The 25734-nt window shown below is 32.0% G+C and overlaps 4 protein-coding genes across 8 annotated transcripts in view; 3 read left to right on the top strand and 1 right to left on the bottom strand.

Moving 5' to 3' along the window:
• Positions 1 to 25734, bottom strand: part of LOC125807725 (probable pectate lyase 8) — a 104321-nt gene that overhangs the window by 44875 nt on the left and 33712 nt on the right. The gene's annotated exons all lie outside the window — the stretch shown is intronic.
• On the top strand, positions 51 to 24565 carry LOC125807724 (probable serine/threonine-protein kinase PBL26). 3 transcript variants are annotated; one of them, XM_049487456.1, is made up of 5 exons: positions 51 to 498; positions 1138 to 1319; positions 2108 to 2297; positions 19413 to 19795; positions 24215 to 24565. In XM_049487456.1, the coding sequence occupies exons 1-5, from the start codon at positions 300 to 302 to the stop codon at positions 24563 to 24565; spliced, it is 1305 nt and encodes a 434-aa protein (XP_049343413.1). In that variant the 5' UTR covers positions 51 to 299. The 3 variants fall into 3 exon arrangements, with proteins under 3 accessions (XP_049343413.1, XP_049343412.1, XP_049343411.1); XM_049487455.1 differs by having other exon boundaries at positions 52 to 498; positions 19404 to 19795; XM_049487454.1 differs by lacking the exons at positions 19413 to 19795; positions 24215 to 24565 and adding exons at positions 2917 to 3308; positions 3991 to 4350 and having other exon boundaries at positions 62 to 498.
• LOC125807735 (tropinone reductase homolog At5g06060-like) overlaps positions 6527 to 25734 on the top strand; it is a 29258-nt gene continuing 10050 nt past the window's right edge. Inside the window, exons 1-5 of one of the 3 annotated variants that reach the window (XM_049487472.1) lie at positions 6534 to 6646; positions 9973 to 10180; positions 10434 to 10650; positions 10749 to 10855; positions 11092 to 11315. In XM_049487472.1, the coding sequence (XP_049343429.1) occupies positions 6570 to 6646; positions 9973 to 10180; positions 10434 to 10650; positions 10749 to 10855; positions 11092 to 11280 (798 nt within the window). In that variant the 5' untranslated portion in view covers positions 6534 to 6569 and the 3' untranslated portion in view covers positions 11281 to 11315. Of the gene's footprint in view, positions 6647 to 9741; positions 9848 to 9972; positions 10181 to 10433; positions 10651 to 10748; positions 10856 to 11091; positions 11335 to 25734 lie in introns of those variants that run through there. The other 2 variants (XM_049487469.1, XM_049487471.1) reach the window with 2 other exon arrangements.
• Positions 18439 to 25734, top strand: part of LOC125807744 (wound-induced basic protein) — a 125665-nt gene continuing 118369 nt past the window's right edge. Inside the window, exon 1 of the mRNA XM_049487484.1 lies at positions 18439 to 18442. The gene's annotated coding sequence lies outside the window, so the exon portion shown is untranslated. The remainder of the gene's footprint in view (positions 18443 to 25734) is intronic.

The raw sequence follows: 25734 nt of genomic DNA, 5'->3' as shown, positions 1-25734 counted from the left end.
CAGCTAAACAAAAATGGCTCATTTATAAAAACAAAAAAAAACAATTTATTCAAATTTTAATTAATTTGCCAGACAGATTATTCCTAATTATATACATATATTTATAGAGACCATTTTCCATTAATTGCATTCTTGGGTCTCTGCATTTTCATAAACAAGACCCGTATTTTCTTGAGTCTTTTATAGCAAGCAACCTTTTTGTCTTCAACATATTATTTTTTGTAATAGAAAAAAAAAATAGGATCAAGATTGGAGAATTTGGTTGTTTTTTTTGTTGTTCATTTTTTAGAATAAAAGACATGAATTGTTTTTCATGTTTTTCGTTTAATGAGAATAAAACATCTAATAATAATAATAATAATAAAAAGAAAAGAAAAGAAACATCAACTTCTGTTCATCCTCATAGAGAAAATCTATCGCCAGAACAAGCACAGCCTTTTTCTAAGACAAAGACGCAGCATAAGCCACATTCTCAACCGCCGCAACGAACACATCCAGGTACATACGGATTCAAGATTTAAATTTGATTGTTCAATCTAATACTATACATTTATGTTAGCTTTTTATCGTCTATGTTCTTATCAACAAGTCATTAACAATTTTGAAATTATGGGTTCAAAATTTAATAATGTTTATTGAAAATTCAAAGTTTAAATTCTATGTATGTGGGAAACCAACCACTTTGTTTCGATCGAAATTTCAAGCTATATGTTCTTATCACTTTTTTTTGTTTTTTCCATCCATGTTATTGGCTGGTACCAACCTATTGTAATTTGAAATTTATGTATTCAAAATTTAATATTTATTGAAATCTATGTTTAAATTTGATTGTTCAATCTATCTAATTAGAGTATATAAAAAATATTGAGTTCAACTAAACTCATCTTAATTATCACCTTTTTTTCATCATCGACCCGTGGTAAAAGTTTAATATTTATTGAAATATTAATGAATTTTCAGATATATGTCTAATTAGAGCTTATATATATAAAAGAAAAATATTGTGTTCGGTTGAATTCATGGAATCGCAATTTGCATTGCATGATCAATCATTTCAAACTAGTTGTGTGTTTTACAAAAATCTTTAATATGCACATTTTTTTTTCTTGTAATAAATAAAATATTTATAATTTTCAGAGAATATAATAAGCCAAACGGTTGGTAATTATAAGAAGGATGAAGAAAACAAGAATATTGCAGCTCAAACATTCACTTTCAGAGAACTTGCAACTGCTACAAAGAATTTCCGCCAAGAATGTCTAATAGGTGAAGGTGGATTTGGAAGAGTTTACAAAGGTCACCTTGATAGAACTGGCCAGGTAATTCTATTTTTTTTTGTGACACAAAATAGAAAAATAGTCACCGTCTTGAAGTTTCAAATTTCGTGATATTATTATCATGGAGTTTTACCTATGGAATTTAAAACTCCATGACAATGACGATTTTTCAGTACTTACATTAACATGGCTGACAACAGGCTAGCCCGCGCTATTACTACCACAATGAGGTGATGGCAAAATGGACGGTTTGGATTGAATTTGAATGAGTTAAAATGAACTGAATAAATAATTAAGTCATTGTCCGTTGAATTAAGATAGTCTTTTTTTCATTATTACTAAAATGAAAATGAATCATGTGACTGACCAACTGAGTTATTATTAAGATTTCTTGAATCAAGATAGGCTAAATAATGAGTTATAATCCAATCGTCCAATCTTACCAATTTCTAGTTTTATTGTTTTTTCTTTTCATAATTTGTTTAGTTACCAACCAGAACATACATATATCCTTTTTTTCCCTTTATTATAATTATATATATAACATATCTAACAAAAAAAAGTATATAAATATTTTGAAAATGTCATATACTTAGCCCTAAATGAGACCAACTTTTAGATAAGATGTATTTGAGCGGTTTAAGACAGATTGAGTTAAGAAATGAAACTATTTGATCTTAAGAATTAATTTTGCTACCCCTAATATATATAAATAATTTATTCCGAACTTGTTATCATCTCATCCAAAAATTCAAAATTATAAATTTAAAATCTTGAATTCGTCTGCCATTTGTCCTTGAAATTATAGTACTTTCATTTTTGTTTTTCAGGTTATAGCAGTGAAACAGCTTGACCGTAATGGATTACAAGGAAATAGAGAATTTCTTGTAGAGGTGTTGATGTTGAGCCTTCTTCACCACAATAATCTTGTTAACCTTATTGGTTATTGTGCTGATGGAGAACAAAGACTTCTAGTTTATGAGTATATGCAACAGGGAGCCCTTGAGGATCATCTATTTGGTACGTATGAGTTTAAGTTTTATGCACTCGTAAAAAATATTTATATAGTCAAATCACTTGTAAAGTAATAATAACATAGGAAGAAATCGGAATTCAACATAGTATTATATAAACAAACTATTTTTTCACCTCATATATAAAATGTAAATTTTAGATTCAGAGCAACTACTTGCGATACCTTAGCTCCATCCATGTATACAATAGAGCAAGATACCCACCACCTCTGACTAAAAATATAGTATATTTTTTTTTATCTGTAATTGCATTTTCATCAACAGGTCAAAATTATTTTTTATGTATTTATACATTATTAGAAATAAAGATTTTTTCATCGCGAATCATTTGAAAATTTGTGCTATAAGACATGATTTTTTTTCAATCGTTTTCCTCCGAACTAGTTCATAAGGAAAATGTGTGGTGTGATACAGATTCTCACTAAAATAGTTATGTAAACATTACTATTTTTTATTTTCTCACCGACCCAATCAAAATATTTATGAAAATAGCTATTGAACATTCTTTTTGATTGTGAGTTGGATCCCGTTTACATTACTTCTTTATATTTTGAAGGTAACTCTTCTCAATTAAACTAACCAATGTTTGAATTATTATTGTTTAGACGTTTCAGCAGATAGAAGTCCATTAGATTGGTTTACAAGGATGAAAATAGCATCAAATGCAGCAAAGGGTCTAGAATATTTACATCATAAAGCAAATCCACCAGTCATATATAGAGACTTGAAATCCTCAAATATTTTATTGGATAAAGAGTATAATGCTAAATTATCAGATTTTGGATTAGCAAAACTTGGACCAATGGGTGATAATTCCCATGTTTCTTCCAGAGTTATGGGAACTTATGGTTATTGTGCTCCAGAATATCAAAGAACAGGACAACTTTCTGTTAAATCAGATGTTTATAGCTTTGGTGTTGTTTTATTGGAGCTAATTACTGGAAGAAGAGCTGTTGATCCTACAAAAAATGGACATGAACAGATTTTAGTTGCTTGGGTAAGTCAAAACATTTTCCCTCCTACTCTCTATTTTTCGAATTTCATGATTAGTGTTAGTCAGTAGCAGAATCAGGACAAAGTCCTTCAGGTCGCCGGTTCGAGCCCCAGCAGGGCCACTGGAGGCATTACAAACCGGCCGCGTCTCCAGGGCCCCGTGGAACTAACCGTGGTGGACCCGCCTTGAAACAGCGGGACCCGGTGGGTACAGCTAGTCGGGTTCGCAAAGCGACGCCCGGAAACCACGGTAAAAAAAAGAAAAAAAAGTAGCAGAATCAGGACTTTATGTTGAAGATTTGAAACTTGGATGTGTGGTCTATCACAAATTTTTGAATCCCCTTATATATCTTCATTGATGCAAAAGGGATTCAACATTTTATATATAACCAGAAAACAATTATCTGTACACTAGTTGCACAATATAATTTTTACTTCGTTATTTGGTAGGATATACAATGTTTTACTTGAATATACTACATATATCTATGTGCAAAATATAAGTAAAAAAAAGGCATACATACTTTAAGTATCAATAATAAGGAGTTGATCAGATGATAAGCACTTCAGAAAGGTGAGGGTTCTCGAGAAAAAGAACTTAAAAAGCCTAATTATGTATTGTTATTATATATAGAAATGTGTTACATATATTTTTTATAGTCAGTGTATAAATACTATTTTTTCAGGCGGAACCAATTTTTAAAGACACAAGTAGATATTCAGAACTGGCAGATCCATTATTTAAAGGAGATATTCCAAAAAGAAGTTTTAATCAAGCGGTTGCAATTGCTGCCATGTGTCTACAGGAAGATCCAACCGTTCGTCCATCAATCAGTGACGTGGTCACTGCTCTCACTTTCCTTTGGGCTGAATCGGGTGAGAGATTCGGGTCACCAGTTTCTCCGGTTTCTCCCTCATTGCCCGTTTCATCGTCTGATAATGAAGAAAGTCATGAAGAAAATAAAATTACAGAACGAGAGAGAGCGGTTGCAGAAGCCATTGAATGGGGTTCGAACTCAAGAACCCAAAATGAAACATTACCATAATTTTCACGTATGTAAAATTTTGTGCAAATTAAAACAATGTTGTCGATTTAATATTATAATTATTCGACTTGTAATTGTAAGTGAGTTTGAGTCTGAGACTATATAGAGTGGTCTTAAAGACTTAAGTAATTACTTCATATCTCAAAATTAATATTTATTTTCTACTTTATTATTAGATCTCAAGCTAACGGTCTTCTTGTTGTATATGAGTATTAGTTCCTCTGCTTCAATGTATGTGGCGATATTTGACTGAAAAATGAAATTTTAGAAATAAAAAACTTTTTAAATTATCCTGGGATAACTTATATATCCCACTATGTATATGGTATAACTTATCTCATCACTATGATATGCTAGTGTGACATTTTAATATTCTAAAATATATTAAATTTTGCAATATTCTGCATAGTCACACAGATATTGATTTCTGGCCGTTGGTTGACTTCTCACTTTTCATAGGTTACAAAATGTTGGATGTAATAACAATCATAATTGTTGCATTACTATTCAGCATTACTCCAAATGGAGTTAGTGCATATGTTACAAACTTTTTGGTGCAGCAGCAAGCCGTTGGTGGCTTAGTGATTCATTATTCCATTCTTTACTCCTCCATTATCCATTAACCTATGTAACTCCTAAGTCCATTATCTTCACTATTTACTACACCATTATCTTCCTATTCACTGCTAGGAAGACTTCTTTTAGTATAAATAGTGGTGATCTTCATTTGGTTTGTTACACACAATACAACAAGAAAATATAGAGTGTATAAGGTTTGTCAAAAAGAGAGTTCTTATTAGTTGAAGGGAGGTGTTCTTTTTTGTGGAGCTTTGGACTCAACTCTTGTCCAGATTTGTTGAGTTATACTTTGTGAAGGCTGTTGTATCCTGGAGGGGACAAGTCAAGAGGACTACTGCTGGACCGGTGAAAACATTTGCTGCAGTGGGCTTGAATCTCCTTAAAGAGAGCGAGATATTCGCTCCTCAGCCTGAAGAGATTTATTTCTTCATTTTTATTTTCAATTGTAATCTTGTATTTTTGTTATCTTGTAAGTTTTCACTAACATGATATAAACAGTGGGATAAGTTATCCCAAACATGACAACCAAACAAGATACAAAAAATTTATTCCATCACTATATTTTCTTATCCCATCACTATTTATTTTTATCCCTCACACCAAATTATTGTAGTATATATATATAGCTAGATCAATTATGTTTCTCTGAACTTTCATAAGATAGTGCCCATGCTTATCGTATTCAATGTACGTGACAATAATGCTCAAATAATTAAAGGCCCACCAACATAAAAATGGGAGTAGTATTTAGGGAAAAATAAGCAAATACCTCATAAAATCAAAATAATTATAAACATATACCTCTTTATATTCATACTCCACTAAATAATTACACTATATACCCCATTTACTAAGTTCGCTTAACTGATACTAAATCAATATCATATATATTGTATTGGTATCATTATGACTGATAATTTCACTGAATTGATACTAAATTAGCATATATATATACTATATTGGTATCATTAAGGTTTGTTGTTGAGAAATTACTCATTAGTCAATGATACTATAAGAGTATATATATATACATTACTCATTAGTCAATGATACTATAAGAGTATATATATACTCTTATAGTATCATTGACTAATGAGTAATTTTTTAACAAGAAACCTTAATGATACCATTATATATAAACACACACACACACACACACACACACACTCTTATAGTATCATTTACTAGTAAGTAATTTCTTAACAACAAACCTTAATGATACCACAACAATATACATATATACTCGTATAGTATCATTGACTAATAAGTAATTTTTGAACAAGAAACCTTAATGATACCAATACATTATATATATACTGATTTAGTACAGTTAAGCAAAATTATCAACCTTAATGATACCAATACAATATATGATACCGATTTAGTATCACTTAAGCAAAAATTATCACCCTTATTGAATGGGGGTATGGACTGTAATTATTTATGAGAAAATGTATATTTCAAAAATTATTTTGAATTTGGGTATAAACTTGTAAATATTTTAGATTTTATGGCCCGTTTTCCCTAGTATTTATAGGTCACATATAGTATCTTCTTTATGAAAAAACAATACTAGTACTATATACTTACAATATATATTTTTTTGAATAATCAATTAGCTAGACAAAAGAAATTTCACAATGGCAAAGGTTGGAGGATCCAGATGGTCACTTAATGGTTTGGTGGCTCTTGTCACTGGAGGCACTTATGGAATTGGGTGAGCCTTTAATTTCTATAAAGTTTCTGAGTTTAAATTCTATATATATACTGATAGTATAAATGTAAATCTTAGATATACCATGTTAACATACACAAATAGGACATTTATACCTTGAAGACCACATAATGTCTGCGGTTAGTGGTCTCCAAAATGAACCATCTCTGGTCGATGGAAATATAGGCGAGGAAATCAACAAAATAAATTCTAACACGGGGAAAATCTATCAAATTAAAAAGATTTATTTCACTATCTCTCTCTTCTATTTTAGTTACTCAAGTTTAAAATAATTTGAATAAAAAATGTGTTTGTATAAATCTGTATAATTCTCGTGTATAGCATAATGTTATATATAGTTGTATATTTAGCATTGAATAATTAACATAAATTTAGGTAGAATTACAGTATTTTCCTATAAATGTGTAGAATTCTTGCATAAATACTTTGTGTATTTTCCTTTACTATTGTTATAGACTATGGTTTAGTGTCAATTGAAAAATTGCGAGGTAATAAAATTTGAACAACGTTAAATAGCCATTATTGGATAGAAATATCGAAGACTTGTGTACTTATATATAAAAGCACACATTCTAGCTCGAAGAAAGTCTCCTCTCACAATGTCATTGTTATCACTGGCTTGGACTTTTGCATTTAATCAAATGATTTGATTGAAATATTGAGCATGCTGAAGCATTTATCATTTTCTTCACTTTTTCTGCACATATTTTAAAAAAGAAAGAAAATGTCAAATGTGATTTACCAAGCTGGATCTGATGTATTATCATGAATTTGCCTTTTAAAAAAATTATAAGTAACTCTAATAATAACATTAGTTATGAACGTAGAGTAAATGATAAGTAACCTGATATATATAATACGTTAAATTATATTAATAATATAATAAATCACTATATATATAAATCTTTTTTTAATCATTTACTTATATATAGTGAAATAACTTATTTTGTGATAATAGACATAACTTGATAATTAAAGATGCGTGTACGACTTTATTTCATGATAATAGATGTAACTTGACAATTAAAGATGCGTGTACGGCTTTAAAGAGAATACAAAAAGTGGACAGAATGGTCCACCACACAATTTCAAATAAAATACATATTCCGATTGTGACTGAGTATGTTATTACTCCTTCCGTCCCTATTTATTTGTCCATATTTTCTCTTTTAGTTGTCCCCATTTACTTGTTCATTTTGACAAATCAAGAAAGAACAATTTTTTTTCCTATTATATCCTCATTTAAACTTCTTGAAAATTTCTAAGTTTTAATTCATCCTTTTTGAAACCATAATTAATAAGGGTAAAATTGTAACTTCACTATGCTAATTATTATTATCTTAATATGTATGCCATTTCTAAAGTGGACAACTAAAAAGGGACGGAGGGAGTATTATTGTTATTGTATTCTATGTTCATCAAGCGTGTTCTAGCTGAAACCTTCATGAATTAAAGTTGTGATGTGTTAAATATTATCGCGTTTTAAAAAAATGTATAATAATATTTGATTGAGCATAAAAATTTGTATTTGTTAAAAATAATGTTGGTACCAACATACCAAAAGTAACTTTAATTAAAATTTATGATTTTAAACATGCCACACATATTTCTAAAAAAATGTCATTAAGATAAATGGGAAGTTAAATTTTTTAAAACTTTCCAAATTAGCTTATATATTTATCAATGCTAGAAAGCCACTCGTTTTACCGTCCACCATGTATAGGGATGGTAATGGGGCGGGGTAGGTTTAAGGTTATGTGGGGCGGGACAAATTTAAGGCTATGCGCGGCAGAAGGGATGTGGAGCAGGTTTAAGTGGGTTTCTTTAAAACTAATGCAGGGAGGAACAGGTTGCGGGTATATGTGATTTTATATGAGTTCAAATTAAATTATAACTTTTTGCATGTTATAATAAGAGTGATAGATCATTATTTATTAAAATAATTTGTTTTAAGATACTAAAATATTCAAGATAGTAAATGAAAATGAATCAATAAAAAATAATACAATTTGTTAAATGTTTCCCAATTGACCTCTAAAAAATAAATTTTTAAGTCATTCTCTATTAAATTAATAAAACTTAATAAATGAATTTATTTTTATGAATTCTACTTTTAGTATCAAACTTAACTAGAAAAAGAAAATATTAAAAAAATTATGTGGGGCGGGTTCATGCAGGCCGGGTCTATGCGGGCCGGGTCTATGCGGGGAGAGGTGGGACGGATTGAAAATGAAAAAAATTGTTATGCGGAACGGAACGGATTAAGATTTTTACAGGTTAAGCTAGACCCTCCCCGCCCCTGCCCCACACCACCCCATTCCCATCCCTACCACCATGTGTTGTTTATTTTATATTCATATGTTTGAAGGCGATGTTGTTACGACTTACAAATCTATCCTCTCAAAAAACGTGTTGCTATAGAACATGAAAAATCACCGATATTAACCAAAAATCGCGTGGTGAAATGAATAAGATCCCTTCACATGGGAGTTAGCTCGAGTATGTAATTGTATTTAATTTCAGTTTTCCACTTGACATACTTCCTCTGTCCCAATTTATGTGACACATTTCACTTTTCGAGAGTCAAACAGTTTAAGTTTGATCGAGAATTTGCTCATGGAATCTTCAAATTTTTCAAAAAGAAATTTATATATTTGTAAACTACATTAAAAGTACTATAAATCCCAATAATTGATAATTCAAAATATTTAAAAGATATATGAAAAATTAACGGTCAAAGATAAATTTGTTTGAATCTCGAAATCCGAAATGTGTCACATAAATTGGGAGTACATGTTTAAGACCACAAAATTAAATATCATTTTGGTATTATATTGTCATCTTACACACGGTTTAGCTACATCTAACACGATCCTCGAAAATCTGCATGTAAGAGTTATAGTAAGGTTTTGGAAATAAAAAATGTATATATTAGCTTTACGTACTACTTTATATAATGTTTAAATTTTTTTTTAGAGCAATTAATTAATTAAGTATCTATAGCAATATATATATATATATATATATTTTCCTATATATACACATACAATATCTTCGAAGCAATTGCACAAAGCAAGAAAAAAGTAGAACTCAAATGGCTAAAGTTGCAGCGTTTGCCAAAAGATCTAGATGGTCACTTAATGGTTTGGCTGCTCTTGTCACTGGTGGCACTACTGGAATTGGGTACTTTACATTTTTAATTTCACAACGATGATATAGTATAAAAATTTGTTACATTTGTTATTAGTCGTTGACTTGTTGTTCGTGCATATAACTTAAATCTTTAATAAGTTTCTTTTTTTTTTTAGTCATGCAGTTGTTGAGGAGCTAGCTGGACTTGGTGCAAAAGTGTACACATGTTCCAAGACAGAATCAGAGCTTAATGAGCCAATGCAAGATTGGGCAGACAGAGGCATACAAGTGAAAGGCTCAGCATGTGATGTAACTTGTAGAGACCAAAGAATTGAGCTCATGAAAAAAGTTTCCTCTGAATTTGATGGAAAACTTAACATTCTTGTGAGTACCGTAATTCCATCTTCTTATTATTAGTCGAGCCGAAGCACTAGATCCGCCCCTTTGGCCTTGTCATTACTGTTAGTGAGGATTCGTATAGCTGATCAACCTAGCTAAGTACTTGGATTAATCGAGACTATGGGTTTGTGAAATTGATAGGTCCAACACTTGAAATTAACATTTAATGTTCATTCAGTATAAATTTTTTTTGAAATTTTTTGACCAAATATACTATTGCCTTATGTTGTTGATGTAGATAAACAATGTTGGAACAAACATTTGGAAGCACTCTATCGATTATAATGCTGAAGATTATGCACATATGATGGCTACAAATTTAGAATCTTCATTCCATTTCAGTCAACTTGCTCATCCTCTTCTGAAATCATCTGGTGCTGGAAGTATTGTTTTCACTGCCTCTGTTGCTGGTCTTGTCCATGTCTCTGGTACTTCTATTTACGGAGCAACAAAAGGTACTCTACTCGTGCTTTTAGTTTAAACATCAGGTGCGAGTAAGTTTTTACCTACTACTCATCATACCATCTTCCTTTGATATATTAACTGATGGCAGCGGGAATGATTCAGCTTACACGAAATCTGGCTTGTGAATGGGGAAGAGATGGTATTCGGGTTAATGCTGTTGCACCATGTTACACAAACACACCCCTCGTGAAACATGTACTATTCTCCTCTTGTTGATTCTGTCTCTGATTATATACGAGTCTTTATGCATCAATGCAAAGATGGATGTAAATTGAAAACGGAAAAGGGTCAAAATGTCCTTAAAAGAAGTAGGCCATCCTTTGGTTCAAAAATGCTCCACTGTCTTAAATGTTGTATGTGCATCTACTTGTCTTGACAAATTTGTCTATAAAAAACTGTGATTGATGAATTTGGTGGTTCTATATGGACAGTTGCTCAAGGATAAAGAATTTTCGGATGCCTTAATTTCAAGAATTCCTCTTGGGCGTTCAGGAGAAGTGGAAGAAGTTTCATCTCTCATCGCGTATCTCTGTCTTCCTGGTGCTTCCTATGTCACTGGCCAGATTATACCAGTTGACGGAGGATTCACCGTCTATGGCTTCCAACAGCCTGGCTATTAAGTTATACTTGTGGTTGTTTGAATAAAAGTCTTGATCATGTTAGCATTTGCTCATTTTTTTAGTGTTGTAATGTGTATTGTACTGAAGATTAAACTTCATTATATCTTTAAATGTCCAATTTTATCACTTATCATTATATCCATATTGCTTAGTTGATCTTTTCATTATTCAACAATATCATGATTCAGAAACATTATTTTACGACAATCAAAAGACCAGAAACATTCGTGTTTCCCCAAAAGAAGGATAAATCTCTGATTATTCAAGCGTCAACAACAGGAATGTATTGAGCTTATGGATCTACAATAATGTGTTACATCAATCAATCTCAGTGGAAAGTAATTCTCGCCAAGAAATGAAACGATAAAAACAGCCTTACTCACACACCTAGTGTTCCTGTTGCCATAATTTGCAGCAAATTCCTCTATGACAGCAGCATCAGTAGATGGCCTATCATTCTTCATATTCTGGTCTCCATGATTGGCATGTTCAACTTCTGAGGTAAATTTACTCTTAGCATCCTCATTCTGTCTTGCTAGATTGGTCATCTCACGTACTAGATGACTTGATAATGTTGAGTGGCGGTATGAAGTGAGGTGCCCTTGGAACAGCATTAGCCCTCAATGTTGGCTCCAATTGTTGTATTGATCGAAGATGAAAACGATACAATGCAACAAATATTAGTATTTAACATGTTCGATTAACTTCTGAAGCATGTTATATACAACCTCCAATATAATATTTTTTGTAATCATAAACCACAACTCCAATTTACCTACAGAAATTCATGAACAAATATCCATACACAGTAAGAACAACAGAGAACAAAACAGTTCAATAGATTTTCCCAAAGAAATGCTCCAGAGAGCTAACAGGCTAGACCTCTTGCCACACTCAAAATTTATGACATCAAATATATATCATCTCTATAAGCAGCCAGAGTAAAAATTAAGAGAATCGACATATGAAATAAGATCATTTCTAATGGCTGCGATTTTCAATGTAGAGGAAACAAGAACTTTTATTGAGGCACTTGACATGGAAATGCATAATTAGTCAAGTCAAATATCAATGAAAGATACAATATACATCTATACTTGCTCACCAACACACAAAAAACGAATAAACTAGAGACTGTAGCTAGCATCAAGCTAAGTATGGAGTACTATAATGTGTAATTCTCTATTTGATAACACAGACACCTTGTTGAAACACCCTTGCCAAGTTGCAATATCGAAATCATCAACAAAACCAAAACTTTTAGCCCTCTGCTCAAGATTAATTATGGTAGCATTCCGTATTTATTTTCCTTCTCATATCCTTTCTATCTCGACAAGAGAGAGTTGTGAAAGATTTCAAAGAAATCTTGAAGAATTATTTGGGAAATTTTCTCTCTTTTCACTGAAGAAAAAAAAATGTACAAAGAGTTGCTTACTTATCCATGTAAACTAAGGACTAGAATGTAAATCTAAAAAAAAGTACGTAACAAACTCTGACTATATACTTTACAGCTCATCCTATTCTAAAATAATCTAAAGAATCTTTTCCTATACAATGTGAATTAATATAGGGAAAATTATGTAGCTAAGCAAACTTATACTACTTAACTGTGTATCATAGCTAATGTTTGTTTATATTACTATTCGCAGCCATTTAATCTCGATAATAACGTTTTTCAGTTCTTCTTAAATTAATAATCGTGTACAACACTCTTTTCCTTATATAAAATGGATCCATTCTCTCTCTTCAATCACTTTCCCTTATTTTCTCCTTTATTCTCTCAATTAAAATTGATTTCAAATTTTGAAATTTTCATTCATTCCCTACCAATCGTGATTCCTGATTTATGAGATTTCTTTTGATTTTTCAGATTTGTATATCTAAAGATGAAGATGGTGTAACAGTTGAGGTAATTTGTATAAAATTATTTGTATAAACTTTTGAAGTTTGGATCTACAATTTATTGTATATTTTCATACAAACCCATATTTTGTATATACGAATTCAATTGTATATTTATGAGGTAAAAGGAAATCTCATTTTAGTTTTTCAAATAAATTACATTTTACTATATTTCTTTGTATTTGGGTTTGGTTTGGGTCAAATCTGTACCCATAGTTGTATAATAATTGTATAATCGTTATTCAAATTGTATAATATTATTTGTATAAACTCTTCAAGTTCGGATCCACGGTTGTATACTTGTTGTTTTCATATGTACTCTTGAGGTTTGTTGTTTGTATAAATTCATATATTCATAAACACATTTTCTCTAAAAACTACCCCCTCAATAACATAGTCAATGTAACAGTTTGCATCATCCCATTTTTCAGAAAATATTACCAAAATATTGATGGAAGACATTCATGTACAGATAGAAATAACTCATGTATACATATACAAACAAGAATTAAAAAATATACAAACATACATTCAACAGACAACTTTTCCACAAAATAAATAATGTAAAATTATACATATACAAATATACAAGTCAACAATCAAATTATACAAGTCCACAAATCAAATTTATGTCAATTATACAACTACAAACATAATTAGTTAACTTATACAAACAACTTTTCCACATAATTTCCACCCAACAATCAATTATACACATACAAATAATAATTTCATCAAGTCCAATTATACACATACAAACACTAAGTTATACGATTCTACAAATAGTGTAAAATTATACATATACAAAACATACAAGTCTATAAACAATCATTGATGATTATACAATTACGAACGTATACAATTTGACATAAACTATAGTAGATTATACAATTGATTTCTATTTTTATACATTTACGTACTCAAATTGCAGATATCAAGTTGTATGTCTCGATCAATTCAAATACAATTGAAAACATATTCTTCACCCGAAACTCCAATTATCAATGGAGTAATTATACAATCACAGATAAATTTAGTTAATTCTTGGTTTATTAAAATACAATTGTAAACAACTGTTAGAATGAAACTCCAATTATTAATGGAGAATTTATACAATTACATATACAAACCAGTTCAATTGCTCTATTTTTTCAAGTTCTTCATCTACATAAATGCAAATCAAAAGCATGAGTCAATGCAAATCAAATATACGTTTCTAGCTGAGAAAATTGAGTTGCCGCCGAGATTCGATTGGATGTACGAGGATGAAATCAATTGGGTTGTACAAAGAAGATATAACTGGAAGGAAACTCTAACGAGCTAATATTCCATGAATTAAGGAATTTTATACCTTTTCCTAGCCGAGATCACCGCCATAGCTTTCAAAAATTTGAATTCAATTTTGTATAAAACTTTGAAGAAAACAGAATTGCACAGCCGATCACCGCTGTAGCAACTTAAAAATATAGCTACTATTAGTAATTATGTTTAGCTAATGAGAGTAATTAATTTAATTATGATAGCTATATGCGAAAGTTTCCCATTAATATAAGCAAAGTTGTATATTGAAATGGGCTGCTGAAATGGTATATGTGTGCTTCAGATGGGATGAAACCCAAAGATAAAATATCAAGCCCAAGAGACGTTTATTCCAGAATAAGGCTCTCAACTCGTGTCCAAATAAAGCTTATCTTCTTCATTCTTGGTACTGCCAGTCGGTGATCATGAGTTCCAACATTCCCCTTCAAGTAGGAGTCCGGAGATCGGACACCTAACTTGCCTAAAAAATGTATGTGCAAGGGACCAGCCAATGCCTTGGTAAAAAGATCGGCAATTTGAGAAGAGAAGGGGGTGAAATTGAGAGAGATGAGACCATCTACCAATTTTTCGCGAACAAAATGACAATTGAGTTCAATATGCTTCGTGCGTTCATGAAAAACTGGATTTTTGACGATGTGGATCGCTGTCTGGTTATCACACTACAAAGATATTGGGAGAGAAGGAGAGACAGAGAGATCTGAGAGTAAACGGACAACCCATGCGAGTTCACCAACCAATCGACGCATGGATCTATATTCCACTTCTGCAGAAGAGAGTGCAACAACAGGTTGTTTCTTGGACTTCCAGGAGATTGGACAACCACCAAAACTAATATAGAAACCACTGACAGATCGTCGAGTATCAGAACAAGCCACCCAATATGCATCACAAAAACCAAAAATTTGGAACGAAGAATTTGAATTGATGAATAGCCCTAGTCCCGGATCCTTTTGTAGATAGCGAAGAGTGTGATAAGCTGCCTGGAGATGACTTGTCCTTGGGGTTTGCATAAATTGACTCAAAGTCTGAACATTGTATGAAAGATCCGGACGAGAGTGAGTCAAGTAATTCAATTGCCCTAAAAGTCATCTATAAATGCTAGGGTTGGAAAGGAGTTCTCCAGAATCTGCAGTCAATTTGATGGAAGAATCTAAAGGTGTGGAAGCAAATTTTGTCCCAATTTCTGGATGTTCAGCAATGAGGTCCAGGGCAAATTTCCTTTGAGTAACAAGTACTCTATCAGGTACATGTAGGAATTCCATACCTAAGAAGTAATTAACAATCCCCAAATCCTTAATTTTGAATTTTGTGTTGAGAAGCAATTCCAACTCATCAATTTCCCTTTGATTGTTACCCGTCAACAGGATGTCATCGACGTAAACAACCAATATAGTGACAAGGGTACCTGAAGACTTAGAAAAAAGTGAGTAATCATTTAATGATGCAACATAACCTCGTGTACCCAATGCTGCTAATAGACGTGCATACCATTGGCACGAGGCCTTCTTAAGTCTCTTTACCTGCAAACATGCGAGGGAGATGAAGAAGTCATGCCAGGTGGAAACCGCATGTAGACCTCATCATTAGGGTCCCAATGGAGGAAGGCGTTGTTTACATCAAGTTGAAAAAGAGTCAAATTGCGTTTAACTGCTATGCTAAGAAGGCATCGAATGGTTGTCATCTTTACCACAGATGAGTAGGTTTCATTGTAGTCGATCCCTTCTCACTGTATGTCTCCACGTACAACCAATTGTGCCTTTAAACGTTCCAAACTCCCATCTGACTTAAGTTTCATTTTGTACACCCATTTGCAAGGTAATGGCTTCTTTCCAGGTGGTAAAGGTACCACGTCCCAAGTAGAATTGGACGTAAGAGCATCCAACTCTTGTTGCATAGCAAGTTGCCATCCAGGGTGTGAGGCTGCTTCATGGTAAGACTTGGGTTCCCTTATGTCACTTATAGCATCACTAAGATTTCGATTGTGTGTGCTAAAAAAGGAATAAGGAAAAGAATTAAGAGGAAAATAAGAAACATTAGGTGAAATCACAGTAAAGGCACTATCACAAATAAAATCACCTAAATGTCTAGGAAAAATAGATTTTCTGGTTGATCTGCGCAAATCTTTTGCCTCAAGTAGCATATGAGAGGGAATAGGTGCAGTAGTAGGGAAAAAAATCAGGAGTAGACACGATGGGAGCTGGATAAGAAACAGGATCCATAGGTGAAAGAGAAGAGTCAAAAGAATCCTCAAGATTTGGAGGAAGGTTGTTTAAGGGAGTACAAACTCGATGAGGGAAAAAAATCAGGAGTAGACACGATGGGAGCTGGATAAGAAACAGGATCGATAGGTGAAAGAGAAGAGTCAAAAGAATCCTCAAGATTTGGAGGAAGGTTGTTTAAGGGAGTACAAACCCGATGAGATGTGGAAGGAGTAGAAATAGGGGATTCTGGGAACAAAGGTCCATTTGAAAGAAAAGACCCTGGGAAAAGTTTAGACATAGGTTCTGATTTGGTGAAAGGAAAAATAGACTAAGTAAACTTCGCATTTCTGCTCACTACAACCTTATCTGCACGCTAGTTGTAAAATATAATTTTTGCTTCGTTATTTGATAGGACATACAATGTTTTACTTGAATATACTACATATATGTATGTGCAAAAAATAAGTTAAAAAAGACATACATACTTTAAGTATTAATAAAAGGGAGTTGATCAGATGATAATGTAACACCCCAGAAAAAAAAATTCGAACTAACTTGAACCATCCTTCGTTGTGAATAAAGAGTTGAGTTCATTTCTTCAAAAGAGTATATTGGGACTATGTATTCCCAAAGAGTAAATGTTTTCACATTTAAACAAGAAAGGAAACTGAGATTTCAAAAGAGCCTTTGAGCTAGTTTTTCAGTAAAGAGGAAACTATGATTTCCAAGAGAGCTTTTAAGCCAAGTTTTGAGTAATTATCTCAAACCAAAGAAAGAGTTTTGTTTTTACAAACATATGAGCTAAGTATATTTTAGGAATAGTATTGAGCACCGATATGGGGATGCGAGTTTAGATAACTCAAGTCTCCATAAACCATGTAGCCATCATGGGTAGTAAAGGATCATACTTTTTAGATGACTCCATAAGATGCTTTTAGTATAGACTAGTGGATCCACTAAGTTAAGCGTTCTATATGACGACAAAGTATAAGACAATTCTGGCGGCGTGGGCAAGACGTTGTATCACTACTTAGGCTCATAGTGGTGGTTGTCGGTTAGAGAAACTCCCACATAAACTATATTACTTTATTATATAAGTAAAGTTGAGTTTGTTATTGTATTTTATTTAGAGAACTAAGTTGTTTTTACTATTTTATAAAGTTTTCTATATATTGCATCTCTTATTGTTGCTTTATATTGAGTTGAGTATCCAGAGTTTAGTATCTTGAGTTGAGTATCTATCTTTGAGTTGAGTATCTTATCCTTGAATACTTCTGAGTTGAGTAAGTTTAAGTAGTTTTGAGTATCATTGAGTATTCCTTGAGTTGAGTAAGTTTTGAGAAGAGGTAAGTATGTTTCCTTTTTATCCAGTTTCAAGCTTATGCTTATGTTTTAGAATTCTCCTTACATGCTCGTACATTTTACGTACTGAGCCATTTGGCCTGCATTTTCTCATGATGCATACACAGATATTCAGGATCATCAACAGGAGCTTCGTTGATACATCCAGGAGTTCGAGTTGGCTATGGTGAGCCTCATTGTTTTCGGAGGATTTCCTTTACTTTCAGTTGTTAGGAGGTCGTGGGTCTTGTCCCGACTTCCATCATTGTCATTTAGAGGCTTCATAGATAGACAATAGAGTTTTAGAAGTCTTTCAATTATTTTGTTAAATGTTTTAAAGACTAAAGTTGTCTTTTTATGGCGAGTTGTATATATTTTATTATACAGAGTTTTCTTTGGATTTAAAGTTTGTATTTAAGATTTATGAACTTTTATTTCAGTTTTAAGCTTTTGCATGCTTAAGTTAGTCTTCCGCTTGTAGTCAGCCAGGATGAGGGTTCGCTTGGGGACCAGCAATGGTCTTCGAGTGCCGGCCACGTCCAGGGTGTAGACTCAGGTCGTGACAGATAAGCACTCCAGAAAGGTGAGAGTTTCCGAGGAAGAAAAACTTGAAAAGCCTAATTATTGTTATTATATATAAAAATGTGGTACAATTAGTAAACTCGATAATAATTCATAATAGTCAATTATTACTATAATCGAATTTAACTTATATACACTTATGTTATCAATATACTTTAATAATTATCTTATACTTGATTCTATAAATATATTTGTTGTAAAGTAATAATAACAGAGGAAGAAATCGGAATTCAACATAGTATTATATAAAAAAACTATTTTTTCACCTCATATATAAAATGTAAATTTTAGATTCAGAACAACTACTTGCGATACCTTAGCTCCGTCCATGTATACCATAGAGCAAGATACCCACCACCTCTGACTAAAAATATACTATATATATTTTTTATCTGTAATTGCATTTTCATCAACAGGTCAAAATTATTTTTTATGTATTTATACATTATTAGAAATAAAGATTTTTTATCGCGAATTATTTGAAAATTTGTGCTATAAGACGTGATTTTTTTTCAATCATTTTCCGCCGAACTAGTTCATAAGGAAAATGTGTGGTGTGATACAGATTCTCACTAAAATAATGAGAAATTACCTAATTTTTTCTATGTAAACATTACTATTTTTTATTTTCTCATCGACCCAATCAAAATATTTATGAAAATAGCTATTAAACATTCTTTTTGATTGTGAGTTGGATCCCGTTTGCATTACTTCTTTATATTTTGAACGTAACTCTTCTCAATTAAACTAACCAATGTTTGAATTATTATTTTTTAGACGTTTCAGCAGATAGAAGTCCATTAGATTGGTTTACAAGGATGAAAATAGCATCAAATGCAGCAAAGGGTCTAGAATATTTACATCATAAAGCAAATCCACCAGTCATATATAGAGACTTGAAATCCTCAAATATTTTATTGGATAAAGAGTATAATGCTAAATTATCAGATTTTGGATTAGCAAAACTTGGACCAATGGGTGATAATTCCCATGTTTCTTCCAGAGTTATGGGAACTTATGGTTATTGTGCTCCAGAATATCAAAGAACAGGACAACTTTCTGTTAAATCAGATGTTTATAGCTTTGGCGTTGTTTTATTGGAGCTAATTACTGGAAAAAGAGCTGTTGATACTACAAAAAATGGACATGAACAGATTTTAGTTGCTTGGGTAAGTCAAAACATTTTCCCTCCTGTTGACACTCAATTTTGACCCTCCCCGATGATAATCAATTTCTGAACTTCTTAATTTTTTTCAAACGATCTAGAATAATTAGTTCTATAAAGTTCAAACACTTTTCAAAGTCTTTTGAGTAATCTTAGTCGATTTTCATAATTTATTAATAGTAAATATATTTCATATAGTTTTATAGATATAATCGGTATATTTCATAAAAATTTGAAAACCATCTCAAAAAGATTTTATTTTAAAAATTCTATTAAAATTAGTTTAGTTTATTAATTAGTCTAGAGTTGAGTTAATTATTTTATTTCGTTAAGATTGAGAAGCTCCCAAATTAGTTATGTTTATTCATCTTATTTGGATCTTTGCCGAATTTGCAAATGAAATTCAATTTGGTTAAGTTTGTAATCTCAATTGACCAATTTTAATTCAATTTGACCAATTAGTAATTCAATTAACTATATCTATAGACCAAGTTGGGCCCCTTTTCTCTGAATTTCGGACGGCCCATTATTTCTACATTTAGGAAACTTAGCCCAATACATTTAGCATACCCATTCTTCCAATACAATACCAAACGACCCAAATCAGTTCCAGCGAGAGAAACCCAGAACATTCTCAGCTTTCTAACGCTAACACATCGTCTTCACGCTAGCAGCAGTCCAGCAGGCGAGCAGCAGTGCTGTTCCAGTCCTGAGCTTCTGCAAGAATCGTCCTTGGGGCTGCGAGATGATGCCACGTCGAGTCCCAAGGACGGAAGATCGATCCCAAGTCGTCCATTCTCCTTTCCTCTTCCGGAATGGAGCAAAATCTTCAGGAAAAGATGTTTCTCCGTAATGGGAAAAGAATTCGAATTTGAATTCGAGATGGGCCTTAAATTTTTTTTTTATCGGTTTCCCTCCAAGAAATTGGAACCCTAATTCTTGTCTATATATACTCTCTTCTCCATTCACTGTAGGGTTGGAGATTTTGGGGGATTTTTTTTGGGAAAAAGTGGAGAGATTTTAATGAGAAAGAAATTTTAACCAAGGCATAAAAAGTAACTAACACCTGCAATATATTTTTCAAAGAGAAACAGAGCCGGGACTCATTTTGGGTATTTTTGGTTTGATAATCTTGCCCAAATTTCTTGGCTACTGTTCGTGTTTCGGACTCGTGTGGAAAAAGCCGTTGTTCCTCTGCTCGTTCTGTCCCAATTTCGCTGCACCGTTAAAGGTAATACACATTTTTGATTCAACTACCTTCGCTTTTAATACGATGTTGGTGTGTGGGCTGTTTACATTATGATGTTTGAGCTTATTGTGACTCACTGTTTATCATAAATCAGTCCGTGTTTGGTTCGTTTGCTTTCGAATATTGATAAGAGTTGAGGTTCTCCGTTTCCCTTTGTCTACTATTTAATCTTTTGATCTCGACTGTGGTTGGAATAAGTGTATAGATGTTGGTGGGCTGTTTGTTGGTTGCAACTATGTTTCTCGTCTTAGTTTTCTTCTCGTTGTCATAAATCTGTACTGATATGTAAGTGTTTGATGTCGCATCCTTCGTTCTTTCACCTCAAGTTGAAGGAATGAAGCAAGACGTCAATATTTCGAGTTCTTAGTGTTTTATATTTGTGGTCTCGAATCTGTAGCTGATTGTTTCGACCATGTTAACTCCCGTTTATGCTGTCTATACGCAATATAACTTATACGTAACGAATTAGTCAAGCTCCATGTTTGGTTTGAGCTAAAAACATTTTCAAAATATATTGATGTCTTGTTCTTGTACGTGTTTTAAAGAATGAGTTGCGTTTTTTCTCCTCCTTTCTAATGGCCTATGGTGATCGAGTCTCAGGTCGGAAAGATTATAGCCTTACAAGTTGAGTTTTAATTCATTTTTGTTTGGTTGTGAATGTGTGCCTGTGTATGTAAAATTTGTATTGAGGCTTACTGCAATTTTTGTATGCCCATGTTTGTCCTTCTTATTATTTTTTATTTTACTTATTTATTTCTGAAGTTCTGAAAATGCTAAAAGAAAGAATAAAAAAATATATAAAATCACATCTCTTATTCATGTCTAAATTCCAGCGAGCAGTAGCATTGTTTGGCTAATTTTGTCTACTGGTTTGTTCAACTTGCTTAAGCTTATTCTATGCATGGGTTTATTATTGCCTTTCCATAGTTTCATATTGCATTTTTTTTTAAAAAAAAATATAAAATAAAATTAAAAGAAAAGAAGCTTAATCACTTTAACCTTAATAGTATTTTTTTTTATATTTGATAATGGTTTTCCTTATCCTTATCCTCGTCTAAATAAATATGCCTAAATTCACTCCATTTAGTTATTGTTTTGCCTTAAATGCTTAACAGTCACCACCATTTGGTGTCTTACCTTATTGTGTGAAGTTGGGTTTAATTTGAGTGAAAAGTTCTTTTAAGTATTGTGTACATTTGTTTGTCGTCCTTGTACAACAATGGTATAATAAACTAAGCGTATGTATCTTTGCCTCATTTCAATTTTATATACCTTGGTTGCATTGTATAGATTTAAAGTATCCTCCATCACTAATTCTTATATTGTTTTTGTTGTTGTTTTCTATGCATGAATCTGCCTTGGGTCCTCACGGACTTCTCTATTCCCCTTTACATTCCGATTTGGGTCGTAAAGGCCCAAATTTGCTCTTTTTATTCGAGTCAGCCTCATATCGGGTCAGCGAAACAGGCGCACAGGTTGAAAGCAATAAGATAACATTGAAAATTAAATTTTCAAGCTCTGAAAGAGTCAAAAACAGGCTGATATACCTGTTGTATACACCAATATACAGTCAGAAATATCACGTATAGGGCAAAAACGTGAAAATACAAGTGGAAAGTCGGAATTGCAGGTTGAAAAATGTGAAAATACGGGCGTACAGGTCTAAAGATGAATATACATGAATAAATGTAGAGATTCGGGTTGAAAATCATTCTGAATAAGCTGATATACGCCCAGTGTATATAATTTGCTTAAAGTTGGGAAATAGGCCCAAGGCCTTAAACAATTTTTTTCAGCATGCCTAGATGACAAAAAAAGGGGCCCAAAAGTCCATGTGAAAGTTAGCAAAACAGAGAAAAGCTGAAATGGGCCTAAGCCCATTATTTGGACCATATTTAGACTTAGGACAGGTGGGCCAAAAACCCAATTTAAACGATTCGGGCTAAAGCCTAAGTCTAATCATTTTCTTTCCCTCTCTTATTATTTTATATTGTATTATTTGACTAACGCTTTAACTATCTTATGGTTTTAATTTAATTAGATTCCCAAGGATGGTCATTTCATTTTATTTTCCAAATTAAAATATCTATGTTTTATACTTTGCTCTATTTTATTTAGTCTTGTCGCTTAAATTTATCCCCTTTAGAAAAATTTCCCTTTAGTTCACTCCTCCTTTAGATAAATAAAAAATGATAAAAATAATGATAGAAATAAATAATCAGTTAAAATAAAATGAGTTCTTTCGCTTTGTTAAACTTTTCAAAATTTAGTCGAAGTTGTGAATTCTTTACTTAGTTAAATTCTAAAAATAATTAGTTGAAATAAATGATTTCTTTTACTTAGTTAATAGTCTTCTCAAAAATTAGTCAAAACTATTTTCAGTCAAATCGTCGGTCAACCGCGAGTTAGCGGGCATTCCGAGAGCCTAACACCTTCTCGGAATGTACATTTGAACTCGAACCCGTTTTCAATTGATTTTGTCTGTTTAAATCTTTTGGAAACCTTATAGTTTTTTCTTGATTTTTACTAAAAAAATTAAGTGACGACTCTGTTCTTTTGAGAATTCGATTTGCTTAAATCATAAGTTTAATCGATTTTTCGAAAACTAAGTCATTTTCCTTTTATAAATATTTTTAAATAAAACACCTCCTACTCTCTATTTTTCGAATTTCATGATTAGTGTTAGTCACTAGCAGAATCATGACTTTATGTTTGAAGATTTGAAACTTGGATGTGTGGTCAATCACAAATTTTTGAATCCCCTTATATATCTTCGTTGATGCAAAAAGGATTCAACATTTTCTACATAATCAGAAAATAATTATGTGTACGCTAGTTGCACAATATAATTTTTGCTTCGTTATTTGATACTACATATATGTATGTGCAAAAAATAAGTAAAAAAAGACATACATACTTTAAGTATTAATAAGAGGGAGTTGATCAGATGATAAGCACTCCAGAAAGGTGAGAGTTTATGAGGAAAAAAAACTTGAAAAGCCTAATTATTGTTATTATGTGGTACAATTAGTAAACACGATAATAATCCATTATTACTATACAATCGAATTTAACTTATATACACTTATGTTATCAATATACTTTAATAATTATCTTATACTTGATTTTATAAATATATCTGTTATATTGTCTTTATTGCTCTTTTTTTTCCAGGCGGAACCAATTTTCAAAGAAACAAGTAGATATTCAGAACTGGCAGATCCATTATTTAATGGAGATATTCCAAAAAGAAATTGTAATCAAGCGGTTGCGATTGCTGCCATGTGTCTACAACAGGATCCAACCGTTCGTCCATCGATCAGTGACGTGGTCACTGCTCTCACTTTCCTTTGGGCCGAATCGGGTAAGGGATTCGGGTCTCCGGTTTCTCCCTCATTGCCCGTTTCATCGTCTGATAATGAAGAAAGTCATGAAGAAAATAAAATTACAGAACGAGAGAGAGCGGTTGCAGAAGCCATTGAATGGGGTTCGAACTCAAGAACCCAAAATGAAAGATTACCATAATTTTCACGTATGTAAAATTTTGCGCAAATTAAAACAATGTTGTCGATTTAATATCATAATTATTCGACTTATAATTGTAAGTGAGTTTGAGTCTGAGATTATATAGAGTGGTCTTAAAGACTTTATATCTCAAAATTAATATTTATTTTCTACTTTATTATTAGATCTCAAGCCCTCATATTAGTCCCTCCGCTTCAATGTATGTGGCGGTGTTTGACTGAAAAATGAAATTTTAGAAATAAAAAACTTTTTAAATTATTTGGTTTAAAACTAGTCAAAGATGTATATTTGTATGTTAATTAAAAAATTGAAGTTAAAATATTTCTGTATAAGAACATATGACATTCTTTTTACCAAAATTGAATTATACTGACCAACATATATGATTCAATTAAAGTCTAAATAATTAGTGGAAAATATTTTCATCAAAAATGAAACAACAAAAGATTTCTGTAGCAACAAGCTGATATTGACCTCAGCTCTGAGCAACATTTTTTATGTGTTTAAGATAAGTTTCTACACATAACATTATAATAAAAAACGCAACAAAACAAAATAAAATAGTACTATTTGTTTGTAGAAGCTATTCCCGATGTGATCGATGATACATTGATCTTATTACTCCCTTTGTCCCTAATTACTTGTTCATTTTTCCCGTTTTAATTGTCCCTAATTACTTGTTTATTTTGACAAATCAAGAAAGGACAATTTTTTTTACTTATTATACACTCAATTAATTATGTTGAAAAATGTAGAGCTTCTTGAAACTCTTAAGTTTTTAATTCATCTACTTCATAATTAATAGGGATAAAATGGTAAACTCACTATGTCAATCATTATTTTTTTAATAGGTGTGTCAATTCAAAAGTGAACAAGTAATTAGGGACAGAGGGATTATGATTTACTTGAATCAAGCTGCTTTACCTTTACAAAATAGCGATACAATAGCATACACACCATCCTTACAGACTCTAGCTACTTCTAAGATTATACTAATACTAATATATTGTTATAATCAATCAAATCATTTAAATGATAATGCCAAGTAATTCTAATTAATTAATAGCATTGAGAGGTGAAAGTCTAAGTGATATTAAATGACATTAGTCGTTTGGTTGGGAACAAGTTATTCCAAGTAATTAGGGACAGAGGGATTATGATTTACTTGA

Source organism: Solanum verrucosum, unplaced genomic scaffold, assembly GCF_900185275.1.
Source record: "Solanum verrucosum unplaced genomic scaffold, falcon-dt-bn FXZP01000183.1, whole genome shotgun sequence".
Taxonomy (NCBI): Eukaryota; Viridiplantae; Streptophyta; class Magnoliopsida; order Solanales; family Solanaceae; genus Solanum; species Solanum verrucosum.
Note: the sequence above shows the minus strand (reverse complement) of the source record. Positions and strands in the feature narration are given on the sequence as shown.

Bases quoted from the DNA above. Each gene is read 5' to 3' on its own strand.
- LOC125807724 (XM_049487454.1), top strand. From the start codon at position 300: ATGAATTGTTTTTCATGTTTTTCGTTTAATGAGAATAAAACATCTAAT. The intron at 2,298-2,916 runs GTACGTATGAGT...ATTATTGTTTAG, and splicing joins CCTTGAGGATCATCTATTTG to ACGTTTCAGCAGATAGAAGT. The intron at 3,309-3,990 runs GTAAGTCAAAAC...CTATTTTTTCAG, and splicing joins AACAGATTTTAGTTGCTTGG to GCGGAACCAATTTTTAAAGA.